Source organism: Oryza glaberrima, chromosome 7 (assembly GCF_000147395.1).
Source record: "Oryza glaberrima chromosome 7, OglaRS2, whole genome shotgun sequence".
In the NCBI taxonomy this organism is placed as follows: domain Eukaryota; kingdom Viridiplantae; phylum Streptophyta; class Magnoliopsida; order Poales; family Poaceae; genus Oryza; species Oryza glaberrima.
In genome coordinates this window covers 26175026-26189815 of record NC_068332.1, presented here as the reverse complement: position 1 = coordinate 26189815, position 14790 = coordinate 26175026, and the positions used below count along the sequence as shown (strand labels likewise).

Sequence of the window (14790 nt, the reverse complement as noted above, 5' to 3'; positions counted from 1 at the left end):
TTGGCGCGAGATGGATGGATGGATGCGTCCGCATGACACCCACACGTGTCATGTCTCCCTCCATCAACCAACTAATCAAAAAAGTGTGGTGTCATTAATTAGCTGATAATGCTAATCACCACACTGCATATGCATATGCAGCTTAGCTAGCTCAGCTGTATGTCAGCCTGGCCTGGCCTTGCTGGTCGATCCATCTCTCTTTTTTTTTCTCAGCTTTTTGTGGCGTTGTATCCATTGCATTGCTTAAGAGGGCCCGGGTCCACCTAACTTATCTAATGCCTTGTCACGTGCGTTTGAGGTAGTACTCCCAAATGTTTGCATCTAGTAGGAGTAGGAGTATTCTTCTCTCCCTTTCGATGGTCCATGTGGCACGCTCACAATCATCCTCAGCCTCTTGCCAAATCAAACACGACCCACGAGAGACTTAACAACGAGGCAACGCCATTCCATCTTTTCGTTGCACTTCACATGCCAATCGTGTTTCTGTATCGGATCAACTATATTAGTCCTTACCCAACAGTATTTTACTACAGTACTAGTATATATGTACTGATTAACTCAACAAAAATAGCATCAATGTTTTTTTTTTGTGCAAAACAAACCAATAGCGACAACTCTGATGCCTCGTAGTAGTAGTACAACCCTTTTTCCCCCTTACAACTACAGGTTACAAATGAACGTAGGAGATGTATTCTGATTATACGGCCCTGTTTACTTTGATGTATTTTTAACCTTATCAAATTTTGATAAAGTTGTCAAAAAAAAGTGGCTACGTTTATTTTGCTGTCAAATTTTGATAACTATATAAGAAATCCTGCCAAAATTTTGGCAAGTTGCCAAGGGCCTGTTCACTTTGATACCAATTTTGGTATAGTTGCCAAAATTTTGGCAACTTACCGAAATTTTGGTAGGATTTCTAATATAGTTACAAAAATTTAGCAGCAAACTAAATGTAGTCATTTTTTGGCAACTTTACCAAAATTTGGTAAGGTTGAAAATGGCAACAAAGTGAACAGGCCCTAAAATTTTAGTAATGCCAAAATTTGGTAAGGTTTTTTTTATCAAAATGAACAGGCCCTACATCAGCAGTATCACAACCACAAATGATGCTAATGAAAATCTACTATCCTTCAGATTTCAGATCTGCCATGAAAAATCCACTGTGCATTCACCATTGGATTCATGACCTGCACCCAGCACCAGTTTTCAGTCCAAATGCAACTCATTTGGATGTTCAGCGTACAATATCCTCGACCACTTTACTGCCACCGCTTTTGCTGCATTTTTCTAGCTGCCGCACGCTACCATATGTTCACTTGTGCAGCCGTCAGATCGAGCAGCCGGAAACTTCACACTTCTCATGAATTCAGTATATATACACTGCAACTGCAAGCTCAAAGGGAGCAGACTCTGATCTCCAGATCTGCTCTGATAGTGTGTGTGATAGGTGCAACAGAACAGAGAGTAGGAATAGCCCCAGTTCAGGATATCCGACAATGGATGAAACGTCAGGTAAGATCCAATAGTCGCACAACAAGTCCCAGATAACGATGATCCACACAAGTCCTAGCCAGCTGCGCCACTGTAGTCAGTCGGAGTCTGGTAGCCCAGCATATATTGAGGAATGTATGGAGTGTACACAGAGTGGCTGTGGCTGTACAAGCTTTTCGGAAGCTGTGATGACCTAACGATGGACATTGTCAGCTTTGAATGTGTACCTTTCACCTTGCCATACACATCATTGATGACATCCTTCATGAAATCTTCTCCCAGTGAGCTAATATCAATATGGGTGCTTGTTTTATATATGAGGCCCCAGTGGCATACAATGCTTGGCTCGAAGACTGTATGATCAACTTCCTCTGTGGAATCTGGGTCACACTCAACACCAATACTTTCCAGCTGCAGAACAAAAGAGGAAGTTAACATAGCATGTAAATTCTTGCTCAACATTCCCGATGATAAAGAATGAGTAAAGAACAGTTGAGGAACAAAAAAAGGGAACATGACAGAAGCCAAGAAATAACCTTGAGGATAAGGTTGCGGAAGCGGGACTTCACCCAACCAGCCCAATCGCGTAGCTCTTCAGACGTTGGGGCACATAGAGCAATTCGAAGGAATTCTTCGTATTTTGTAGCATATGGAAACGGTGCAAAAAGCCAGACCCACTCAAAATCATGCCTCCATGGCTCCTGCATTGGATAAACAAAGTAACTGTGACATGATCAAATAACATCCAAGCACTTAAGCACTGATATATACATTACCCTAGTAATAATGCAGAGGAGAACAATCACTACTCAGTGAAAACTGTACACGGAGATTTAAATCTGAGTTACAGATTCGACCATTTTTCGACAGATGAGGTCGCTCCTATGCTTATCAATGAGCTATGCCTATCAAAATATGAGAAAGAGTCGACACTCTTTGAGTTACCGAAAGCATAATAACGAAAATGAGATAGGTTCCATGTGTCAAGTTAGCACAGACTAATGGCTAATATCGCAAGCCATGAGCGTATGCAAGAATGGAGGAATGCATCATTTGTGGTTCAACGAAGAAATCAGAACAGGAATAAGCATATCAACAAACTGGCATGCACGAAGAGATCAGGAGTATGACATAGGAATGTCGGAAATTTGTTTTCGGTTATATAAAAGAGTTGCAATTTTTAACTATGCATCACAGTTATCACCCAACACTAAAAATCTCCTATTGTTCAAGAAATGAGAGAAGCATAACTGGATCTAAGCTGACCTTGGTCAAAGCATAACCACGCATAAGCTCTTCTCTAATTTTCTTGAAGGTGCCTTTTGTCATATTGGATGTGCAAAACTCCGGTGGAGTACAAGGCAACAGTATGGGCATGAAAGACCCATTAGGACGCCTGCAATTAGTTGGTTGACCATGCAAGCTTACTGGAATTTGCCAATTCCAGTGAGCAAATATATCAAAGAATATGGTGAACAGACCATTGATGGTGCCATATGGATATCTCTGACAAACATAAGCTGCAAGAATCGCTAAATGAATCCCAGCGAAGAAGCCGAGCAACTGAAAAAACACCATCATAGGTGAAAATACAACAGTTAGAGCGGAAAGAAGATATGAAGGTCATATAGCTGAATAACAGCCATTAAAGCATATTAAACCACATACATGGCAGTGAATCCCTCGCCTCTTAGCCCATAGCTTGATGCACCGCAACAGAATTTGAAACTTCTGCATCACAAATTTTCAGAGATAAAATGTTAAAAGCGGAATCTGACAAAATGAAACAAAATATTTTGAGGTGTTCTATGGGAAAAGAAAAATGAACAAATCTGCATAGTGACAGATCAGTCTTAAGGCAATAACATAAGTACATGGAAGGTACCCAGGACAAATATGAAAATACAGAGAAAAGTGTATCTAAACGCGACTTAATGTAGCAAATGAGAATATAAGGGAGGATGCTGGGCTGCTGGTAACTTAAATTAGATTAGTCATCAACCTGTGCGTTTGGTACTAACTGGACGATTTGTTCGTTAACACGAACTCCAGACAAACTTCTCCAGCTCCGCGAATCAAGTTTTTGGAGCAAATGAGGATTATATGTAATTATAGCCTGCAGGATAAAGGAAGTCGATGAAATTCAGATTGTTTATCGAGTACAATAACTGAGTACCCTTGTAACTACATATTGATTACAGAATAAACTTGCCTCTGATGCATCGATAACTGGAAGCTGAGCATATGTAAAATCAACAGAAATACCGCTGAATCTAAATCGCATCAATGGAACCTTAGCACTTTCGACAGTCTGCAGTTCTGATACTTCTGGCCTGTCTTCAAGAATTTGCCTCAGAACAATGAAAAAATGGTACTGCAAAATCAACACATGTTAAATACCCTGCCGTGATCTCAGGTTGAAGGAGAACTGAAAATAATAATAACAAAACCCACCTGCAGTGTTGCAATACAAGGACCAACACATAGTGCATCAATGTCAGATTCAGGTCCATGAGCCTTCAGAAACAGAAAATTGTTAGCCAAATCTTCTCAATAAGTCAAAGCCAGGCGGAATTGTGCCATCTTATATTCTACAAGTTGTCATTTGTTCTACAGGATTCAATTTGTAAGGCTTACACAAAGCTTTAATTCATACACATGAGGAAAAAAAAAAGAAAGGCTTAACAAAGCTTTAATTTAGATTACTGTTTAGGTCAACTTGCTCAGTGTTGAATCTACATGCATATATGTTATTAACCCTCAGGACTTGAATAAGAATATTAAACACATAATGCGCACATTGAGTTATTGACTACATAATGACTGCATAATGCACATGCTTTTTGCAGCCTAATAAGATGAGCATTCTTGGCTTTCTGATCCTGTCCATGAGTCATGGCAACTACTATTTAATTTTCTTATGCCAGATAATTATATGATCCCCCCTTAAAATGAAAAGTGTGAACTTTTGATGCACATTGAGTGCCTATTTTGCAACCACCTGATGCTCCATTACCAACAAGAGTTTTCTTAAAACACGCGCAAGTTGGTTCCTAGATGAGCAAAGGGGGAAATTCATTCATTGCCATGGATGTGTTTTTGCAATAATAGGAGACTGCCACCAGAGTATGGAGGATGATCAAGGGTTGGGCTGGAATTGGCATCCAACTGCCGGCTGAAGCAGGGTTGGAACTAGGGGAATGGTGGCTCTTGGCACGGCAAGGAGTTCAGACTAGCTGCAGGCGCGCTTTTGACACGCTAGTTTTGCTTGTCTGTTGGATGGTTTGGAAGGAGAGAAACGCACGTGTTTTCCAGAGTCAGAGCCAGACAGCGGGTAGCCTCTTTGCTTTGATTAAAGAGGAGGTTGTGGTCTGGAAAGAAGCCGGGGTTTTCAAAGTTTTAGGAGAGTAACAACAGCATGATGTAATTGTTTTTTCTTTCGGGAAGTTGCCCTTGTGACAACATCCTTTTACTTCGACAGCCTCTTGTCGAAGTTGGAACCTTGTAAATATGTACATACCCCTTTCTTAAGTAAATTTGGTCCGCCTATCTTAGGCCGGCCCGGCTCAATAATAGGAGACAAGTATATTAGAATAGAAGGTAATGAAAACAGAAAGGTGACAAGGCAGTGCACTTTACAGTGATACATACACCAGACACCACACAACTAACAATGCAGCAAAGTTGGTTGGGCATATATTCCTTAGAACATCCTGCACTATCCCAGTAACAATTAAGCGCTTAGTAAACTGCCTCTCTGTGGAATATAGTTGTGCTTATTATTGGTAATGTGTGTGGTGATTTTGTGAAGACAACACAAAAAATAAGTATAGTGTACTAATCTGTAGCAGCATGGGTCGGTAACATATCACACAATATATCGGAAGCAACAATTGGAAAGAATCATTCAGATATTTTGTGTGTTGGTTGCTTACCCCTAACGTGTATGATCCATAGGTCAAAACGGTAGCGGTTGCTCGCCTTGGGGGCACCCTCTGCTCGTACGCCACCACCTTGGCCCAGTCCATCACAATCTGTGAAGAGCAGCGCGGATGAGATAGAGATTCGATCGCGGCGCGCACCGCAATATTGAAGCTTTATTACCTTGCTGAGCTTGCGGATGACCTGCTCCCTCTTCTTGTCCGCCTCCGGCGACGGGATGCCCCCCTCGTCCTTCAAAAACTAATCCAACAACAAGAGCGAGTTAGTGACCCAAAATTGGTGGGAAAAAAAATAAACAGCGGAAGCAGGAGCAAGAAAGCATGGTGATAGATGTAGCAACCTGGAGGAGGGAGGTGGTCCGGCGGGAGTCCATTTGGGCGAGGAAGGCGGGGTGGAGGTGCAGGAGGATTGGGGCCATGGGAGCGTGGAGGAGACGGTGGTGGGGCGATGGCGAGGGCAAGGGAGGAGGAGGAGGCGGAGGAAGGTACAAGGGCAAGGTTGGGGGATCGCGCGAGGCGAGCGGGTCAGTGGCCCTCGCCGAAGCCATAGGCGATCAGGGGAGGAGGATCGGAGGGTGCGGGGGCGGCGGCGAGGTGAGGTGGTCGCCGGCGGTGATGTCCGCGGCGGTGGCGGAGAAGGTTTCGTTCCTTAATCGCGGGGTTTTCTACGGGAGAGACGCGGTGGTTTGGGTTTATACCACCAGCACCAGGTGAGGTGTGCGTGTGGGCTGTGGGGACCGCGTTGCGTTGGTTCGGCCCGGCCTTCCAGAAGGTTCTGTGAGCGCCCAGCCCAAGGCTTTTTACGCGGAATATGTTCACTTTAACTCCCTCAAAATGTAGCTTCAATCTAAGGCCATGTCACATCGAACGTAGATCCCAAAACAAAAATTTTTTATCTGTCACATCGAATATTTGGACACACGCATAGAGTATTAAATATAGGTGAAAAAACCAATTGCACAGATTGCGTGTAAATTGCGAAACGAATCTTTTAAGCCTAATTACGCCATGATTTGACAATGTGGTGCTACAGTAAACATTTGCTAATGACGGATTAATTAGGCTTAATAAATTAGTCTCGCAGTTTCCTAGCGGAATTTATAGTTTATTTTGTTATTAGACTACGTTTTAATACTTCAAATGTGTGTCCGTATATCCGATATGACACGATGGGGCAAAATTTTTTATCAGCTAAACAAGGCCTAATTCGTGTCAGTTAACCGCAATACTAGATATTTTAAACCAGTGCAAAATGAGTTTTGAGGATAGTTTTTCGCAGATGTGGCTCGTTGACGTAGTTCAATCGTCTAAGTTAGCATATGGGGCCCACACTTTATGCTAAATCTAAATATCAGAGCTTTACCGTTTTAAATTACTAGTTAATACCTCGTGCTTTGCCGTGGAATATGTGGATAAATGCATATTATACATCCTATATACTTATGTAGTTCATCCCCACTAATTGTAGTTAATGCTATTTCTCTCTTCTCCCATTAAGCCACATCACTCCAATTATTTCTAACCATTAGATGATAGATCTATGGTCCAAATAATCTCTTCTTTCTTCTCTTTTAAAAACATGCAATTTCAATTATTTTTAGTCTTAAAATTGTATCAAATTGTTTTGTTTTTATAATAAAATTACATCTTATTTATACATATTATGTAACTTAATTTTTCGCAGCAACGCGGCGAGGTATTCATCTAGTTATAGAAATGATAGACGTATATGTTTAAATAATGTAAAAATGATGTGGAAATAATGATTTGACATTGCTTATATATTGAGTTTTAAAAAGGGTTAATTGGATCCATGCCACTGCAATTTTGCCATATTAGAAAATTGCCGGTACTATTTGAGAAATCTGCTGAGTGCCACTGGAACTTTGTAAAATTGGATCCATGCCACCGCCGTCGCATTTTCCAACCATTGCCGTCACTCCAGTGTGGGATCCACACGTCAGCTCCACCCTCTTCCTCCATCCCCTCTCTTCTCCCTTTCCCATCTCTCTCCAGCAAACAACAACAGCAGGTGGCCGGCGGCGGCAACGGCAGCAGCCGGCCGACGACGACGGCAAGGGCCACGAACGCCGCCGCGGAATTCCCAGACCGGCGATGGCGGTGAGGCCATCACCGCCGCCGCCGCGTCGTAGCTTGTGTCGGCTTCCGCCGCCGCGATGTCGTTCCAAAGCTGGTCCATGGTGTAGTCCATCTGCAGCTGGCTTGCCGGCGTGGTGGCCACCACCAGCTGGTCGACAGCCTCTTCGTCGCCGCCTCAGCAGCTGCTTCTTTCTTGCAACGCCACCCTCGTCATCATCGTGGTCGTCGTCGCCGTGGTGGCTGTCATCGTCGTGGGCCAACTCGAACAATAGGGGCAATGATCGTACGATCAACAAAGAACATCCACGTGATTGCAAATCATCAAAGCAAATAAGAGATTGGACCTGGATTTCTTGGCGGCGGTGAGATTTAATTTTTGGTGTTGGGCAAAGAGCTGCGAAGCACGAGTGTTTGGTGCAGACAACTGTGAAGGGCGTCGGAGGTTGATCGATGCTGTTCGCCGACCACATGCTGCTGCTGTTTTCCGGAGAGAGACAGGGAAGGGAGAAGAGAGGGGATGGAGGAAGAGGATGGAGCTGACGTGTGGGTCCCACACTGGAGTGACGGCGATGGATGGAAAATGCGACGGTGGTGGCATGGATCTAATTTTACAAAGTTCCAGTGGCACTTAGCAGATTTTGTGAATAGTAATGACATTTTTCTAATATGGTAAAATTGCAGTGGCATTGATCGCTTAAATGCATGATATGTCATATTTGCAGACCTTTAAAATACTCCAGATAGTACACGCGCAAAACAATTATTGGGCCAAGACATTTCCTTGATGGAATGGGCCGATGGGCCATTGGCCCAAAAGGCATAAATTTGCGTTTGCCGGGAGTCGAACCCGGACCGTTGGACTACAAACGCTTCCTGTCACTTAGAATCAACGGCCCGGATTTATGCCCCAACTTCCTTTCCAAACCGACCGGGTTGACCAGCCAGGCAGGCTCGACTCAAGCCCGACCCCGCCGGCCGCCGCAATGCCGCGAGCCCCACCTCCGCGGCCGTCGGAGGACGCGCGCCTCGCCAACTACAAGCCCGGCGTCGACGTCGTCCGCTCGCGCCGCCGCCGCGAGGACCGCCTCCTCGCCGTCCGCCGCAGCAACCGCGATGCCGGCCTCTTCAAGCGCCGCCGAGACGAACCCACTCCCACTCCCATCCCGCCCGCGAGGGCCGCGACCCCCTCATCTCAGGCCGATGATGTGCCCACCACCACCACCGCCGCCTCTCCCCCTTCCTCTGCACCCTCTTCGCCCCCGTCCTCACCTCCAGCCGAATCCGTTCCTCCGACTGCCGTCGACTCTGAGGTGCGTGCTTACTCTAGGGTTTTAACTCTACTTTCGGAGTATCTGACTGTTCTCGCTTCTGGCACATATGCTAGAGCTAGTCAAATTTCTCATTCTATGTAAAGAAACCTGCAATTTCCCACCGTATGTTTGAGTTCTGGTCATGTATTGTAGGCAATCTGCAAAACGAAATTCAAGGAAAAAGGCCTCTCACTCTCACTAGTCACTGCTGTCATTGGCTGAATACACTCACTAGAAGTAGATAGATGTAGGCTAAGTTTGTATACTGCTGCGTTATTTGAAACATAAATAACCCATGTCGCGTTCCTCTTATGGTGTGCGAAACTGCAATTGCATTCCAATTGTTTACCGCGATACTTTGGTTTGTGAAGTCTAAAGAAAAGCTTTGGTTTGTGACATTGCTAGGACAATGAAATGCTTCCATTGGTTTCACAAACTCATTGTGAAGTGCTCTTCTTCCGTTTCCTTTCAAATTCCCTCATTCTGTCTTTTCTATCCAGCTAGCTTGAAGGCCTATCAGAAATGGTGGAGAAGGTCTGGTCAGATGATACCACTAGTCAGTTAGAAGCCACGATCCAATTCAGGAGACTCCTTTCAGATGGTATTTCACATGTTTAATATGCGATATTGTTTTGCTCTTTTTATTCATTAATATCCCCCTTATCATCATTGTTCTCTCTGTAGAGAAGAACCCAACCGTGATAAAAATCATCAGAGCAGATGTCCTGCCAAGGTTTTCTGATTTCCTCTCAAGACATGAGCATCCTCAGCTACAAGTATGTTTAGTCTATTTTTCTCTTCTTCTGTCTCCCCTTTCCGGATTTTCCATTTGTAAATGTTCTTATTCTGCATGTACTGTTTTGCAGATGGAGGCGGCATGGGTTCTTACCAACATAGCTGCATCTGACTATACATTGCTAGTTGCAGAATGTGGTGCTGTTCCAAGGTTGGTCCAGCTCTTAGAATCTGCAAATGCTAATATCAGGCATCAGGTAAAGATTGGTACTCTATGCTACTTGTTTTTGTAATGGTTTGGTTACTGATATTGTTGGTTCTGGCTTCTTATGAGTTAAAAGGCTATCTGGGCTCTTGGAAATATAGCTGCAGACGTGCCTACCTGCAGAGAGATCGTCCTTGATCATGGTGCTGTGACACCATTACTTGCCCAATTTAGAGAAGGCATGAAAGTTCCAGTTCTGAGGACTGCCACTTGGGCGTTGTCAAACCTTTGTTTTGGAAAATTACCAGCTGAAGTGCAAGTAGGTTGCTGAATGACTACTGCGTGTGTAGTATTAAATTTAAAAGGAATATAATTTGAGCTGTCATTGCTGATTGTTGCAGGTGAAGCCAATACTGGATATAATCAGCCAGCTTATTCATTCAGTCGACGAAAAGATACTGGGTGATGCATGCTGGGCTCTTTGTTATATATGTGACGGTGTATCTGACGGAATTCAACATGTGCTAGATGCGGGTGCTTGCCCTCAACTTGTAAATCTTTTGATGTAAGTTTCTGGGTTCTTTTTGTACTACAGTTTTGCGTATGGAAAACTTCCAAATATTCTTTGTTACAACACTTTAACTTGTTTCATGATTTTAGGCATGCATCAGCTAATATCCTGCTTCCTGTCATTACGGTACTTGCGAGAATCTCTTCTGGAGATGATGCTCAAGTGCAGGTTGTTTACTCATCATATTGTTTTTACCTGTCGCTGTTCTTTGTTTTACCACTATGGATTAGCAATGATGTGCAACAATTAGACTAGAAGACATATGTGGAGTGGCTGGAAGTTTGCAGTAAAGCTCGGAATCTTTTTATGACCTGAAACTCATATTGTGGTCACCTTGTGCCATCGTGTGTTCTCTTTGTTCATATGTGTATTCCTCCATCATAGAAATGCCAATGTATACTATTATCTTCCAGGATAGTATACATTGTAGAAATGCCAATGTAAATATACTTTGTATACTTCTGTACTTGTTCTAATACTTGACTGATAGTTCTTATATTCTGCTATGTTTTTCTCCTTATCTTCTGGAATTAATGTTGAGCCTACGAGGCAATTTTTTGCAGGTCCTAGTAGAAAATGACATTCTTAATTATTTGGCCCCGTTGCTAGCACGAAATTACCCAAAGAGCATCAAGAAGCAAGCTTGTCTAATTGTTTCTAATATCTCCACTGGCAGCAAGGATAATATTCAGGTAGAAGTGTATTCTGACTTTTGTGCTTTCTCAGCAAGGATAATGTCCATGTCTATTTTTGCTGCATCATCTTCCATGCCCTACATTAAGTGATTGTACTACTATGTTTTGACCATAATTCTTCCAACAGGCAGTAATTGATGCAGATGTTATAAGCCCTCTCATTTTCCTATTAAAGACCTCAGAGAAGGATATCAAGGAGGAAGCTGCTTGGGCTATATCAAATGCTGCGTCTGGTGGTTCAAATGATCAAATTCAGTAAGTTCTAGCCAGGAATTGTCTTGGTATTCTTTTACATTCAAATGTATGTTTAATGTATTTTTTTGTGTCAATGAAATTGAACCTGGTGCTCTGCAATGATTATTCTCTATTTGGCCACAGATATTTGGTGAGTCGAGGATGTTTGGAGCCACTCTGCAATGTTCTCACTTACCAAGATGCTGACCTAGTATATGCGTGCCTGGAAGGTCTTCAAAACATACTTCAGGCGGGTGCAGTGGGGAAGCAGGGGCAGGGTTCCACGGTGAACCCGTATGCACAGTTTATTTTAGAATGTGGGGGTTTGGATAAACTGGAAGATCTGCAGGAAGTCGACAATGATGCCATTTACAAGTTAGTCATGAAGTTGCTGGAGGGTTACTGGGACGAGGAAGTAAGTGATGATGACCCAAATTTACCAACTTCAAATGACTCTGCAGAGACCGTGGAGACGGCATCTGAAGATGCTGCGCAGCCAACAGAGCCATCGGCCAGCCCAAATGAAAGCGAATGACTTGTAATGCTTCCTTCCTGTAAGATGTAACCATCTGGTTCGTTGGTGTCATGCCAAACCGTCACTCTGCCGAATTTATAACATTACTACAATTTATGTATTATATACTAATGAAATTTTTGTGAATGTTTGAGCAGGAATTTGATCTTAATTTCCCTTGTCCGGTGAAAAGAGAATGAAGGCATGACTGTTTATTGGGGCAAGATTTTCTCGCTGTAAACAGTGTGAGACTAAACAGTGGATGAAAAGACCTGAGATACTCTCATCTCTACTACCAAGAGTCCAAGACCAACACAACCATATCAGGGTACTGTACTTACCTGCACAATTGTCGTCAGCAGAGGCTAGTGGCACAATCTAGTTTTGGTTCGTGTTGCATGCATCATGGCAAGTTGCCAACCTCATGGCTAAGCAAGATATGATCAACTTATGACTTGTTAGGAGCGATACGTTTCGCTCAAAAACCATCAATTCCGTTCATACACTACGTGTTGGCTTCCATCAATCGCTATCCAAGATATCTGAGTTTGTACGACCGTAATCAGTAAACCTGCATCTCTCTCGATCCAAGTCAATTGAAGCGATCGAAGTCAATTGAAGCAAATATAGTAGGCACACAAAAATATACAGCCTCACTCATGTTTGTTTAATTTACCGACGTGGTCGATATTAATGTATGTAAATTCTAAGTGTGTATCTGAATTTTTTAAGTGTCACCTTCAACAACACTGGGTTGATGGAAGCTAACCAAACCGAAAGCTAAGCTCGTCGTTCACCTCGTGCTTCAATTCGATCGATCTTGCTTGATTCAAGTGCATGCCATTTTGACAATTCATGGCTCGAACTGAACTGGTGAGTTCCAAAGGAGACTTTCATATGGCATGGGCAGAGAGATGCATGCAAGTTGCATATGCCAATATTCTCAAACGACACGTTCCTGTATATTGATCGACAACTACTTGTTCCCAACATAGTTAGGCTCAGGTTATGCATGCACATGCAAGTTTATTATAATTTCTTTCGTTTGGAATTGGATAAGATGTGTACATGCATTATCTGTGGTTGTTTGCATCTTCTCAGGAGAACCATGCATATATATCCCTTCATTTCCCGAAAGAAAAATGGTAATGTATAACTGAAGATATGATTGGTGAGGATATATGTACACGCATATTCCTTATGCTGTAGTAACATATCTTGCGAATATATATAATTGCAAGAATTTGGTGGATGCAATATATATAAATGCATCAATCATGCAGCTGCTTGAAAGGAGTTTATCGAGGAAAGACAATTTGAGGTAAGCACGACACATGCTCGAATGGTCGATCGAAATGGGACAAATATGCATGCGCGTTGAGGAATATGAGATAAATTGAATGATTGAAAGAAAAAGGCGTACATAGCCAGCAGTGTGTGTTCCGTGCAAGATCGAAGCAGTACATCAACAGCGCTACAACTTGTGTGTCTCGATTCGATTAGAGGATGAGATTGGATGAGATGCATTGGACTTTTGCTCTTTCGCCTTCAGCTCTGCACTTTTCAAGTCGTCTCGTTGCTTTTGATTGACTTGCAGATGCACTTTTGTCACCTGCATGCAATTCGTGGCCAATATATTCCATGGGGCAATTAAGCCGGCCGGTTAATTACTGAAGAAAGTCTGAAACGACGACACATGCATATGATGATTGATGACCAAAGGTACAGTTTAATTCAGAGATACATAGACAGATGATTGCGAAATGTATGGCAGGGAAACACTAGCTAGTCACTAGTCAATTAAAGGTAGTTAGTTGTGCGTTTTGATCGGCCGGGGATTTGCCTCAAATCTACCTACAAGCCAGCTTCAATTAAGATGCATGCATATGACTTAAAATTCTCTTAAATAAACTAAAAAAATACTAGTCCATTAGCGCTATATAGTAGGCGATACATAAGGATCACGTATGTAGAAAGCATGGCCGGTTTATTCTTCCTCTTAATTTCTTGCCAATTTAGTTGAGATCTAGCTCGATCGATCATTATCGATAGAGTTAGAATGACAGTAATTAAGAAAGATGCGGTAGCTATTTGTGGATATGTATCTGCATCTCGATCAGCATCTGCAATCAAGCTAGCTAGCTACTTGTATGCACGATACATATACTGGCATTGTGGATGTCGCTGTTGCTTCTAACAAGCCGATCGATCGACTTAATTCCTGGCGGTTCGGGATACGGTATTTTCTATCCACCACTCTTCGAGTACAGTGAACCGTCTTATCTGGCGTTGGACAAGCGACCAACGTTATACGGCTCGCTCCGTTTACCATGCTTTCTTCCTTGGCCAGCGACCCTCCGCTCTGATCTGCTTTGGCGGGCTAAAGGCCCCGCTAAATGCAAATTCTTCCTATGGCTTGTGCTTGTGTTCCAGTACCGCAGTTGGATGATCGATCTTCTACAAAAAGCGTGGCATTGACAGTCACTTGGCATACCCTTTTTGCACCCAAGAGATTGAAACGGTGAACCACATTTTTCTCGTCTATGTGTTCACTTGTTAGGTCTCGCACCATTTTATGTCTCCTCCTGGCTTGCCAGACCTTGCATCTCCCCGTGGCTGCTTGCTCCAGGTGTGGTGGCTGACCTCTAGGGCTTCGATTTGTTAATCCTGTCGGTATTCTGGTAACTGTGAAAGTAGCGGAACTCCAGAGTGTTCGACTATCTCTCTCATCGGTTTCAGTGGTTTTGAAGTTTATCCTTAGGAAGGTTGCCTGTAGTCAACTGCGAGTGATGTGGCTTTTGGGATTTAGTGGGGCACAACCGCCACCCTCCCTATTTATAGCCTATAAGAGCAGTTTTTAGCTTTTAGATTCCCCTTAGCAACTTTTGTGGGTTTCTTTTATTGCTTTTTCCTTGCCCCGGTAATAGTCTTTTGGTTGTTTGTGCCGTCTTACTAAAATTATGTTTTCTTCTAATATATTAAAGAGTATTTTTA

The 14790-nt window shown here is 43.1% G+C and overlaps 2 protein-coding genes across 7 annotated transcripts; one reads left to right on the top strand and one right to left on the bottom strand.

Annotated features, from left to right (window-relative positions):
- Positions 1-262: 262 nt before the first annotated feature.
- Positions 263-6084, bottom strand: LOC127778497 (nuclear poly(A) polymerase 3-like). The gene is made up of 10 exons (XM_052305111.1): positions 5774-6084; positions 5596-5673; positions 5427-5525; positions 3946-4008; positions 3704-3865; positions 3494-3607; positions 3160-3222; positions 2758-3054; positions 2028-2192; positions 263-1902 (listed from the first exon to the last, which is right to left on the bottom strand). The coding sequence occupies exons 1-10, from the start codon at positions 5978-5980 to the stop codon at positions 1567-1569; spliced, it is 1584 nt and encodes a 527-aa protein (XP_052161071.1). The 5' UTR covers positions 5981-6084; the 3' UTR covers positions 263-1566.
- A 2393-nt stretch (positions 6085-8477) lies between these two features.
- Positions 8478-13048, top strand: LOC127779658 (importin subunit alpha-4-like). 6 transcript variants are annotated; one of them, XM_052306508.1, is made up of 11 exons: positions 8478-8842; positions 9347-9443; positions 9527-9618; positions 9709-9834; positions 9919-10101; positions 10184-10347; positions 10443-10521; positions 10917-11045; positions 11176-11303; positions 11427-11820; positions 11955-13048. In XM_052306508.1, exons 1-10 carry the CDS (start codon positions 8516-8518, stop codon positions 11815-11817), a joined length of 1716 nt encoding a protein of 571 aa, XP_052162468.1. In that variant the 5' UTR covers positions 8478-8515; the 3' UTR covers positions 11818-11820; positions 11955-13048. The 6 variants fall into 6 exon arrangements, with proteins under 6 accessions (XP_052162468.1, XP_052162467.1, XP_052162469.1 ...); XM_052306507.1 differs by having other exon boundaries at positions 11427-11836; XM_052306509.1 differs by having other exon boundaries at positions 11427-11843.
- The last annotated feature ends 1742 nt before the right edge of the window (positions 13049-14790 follow it).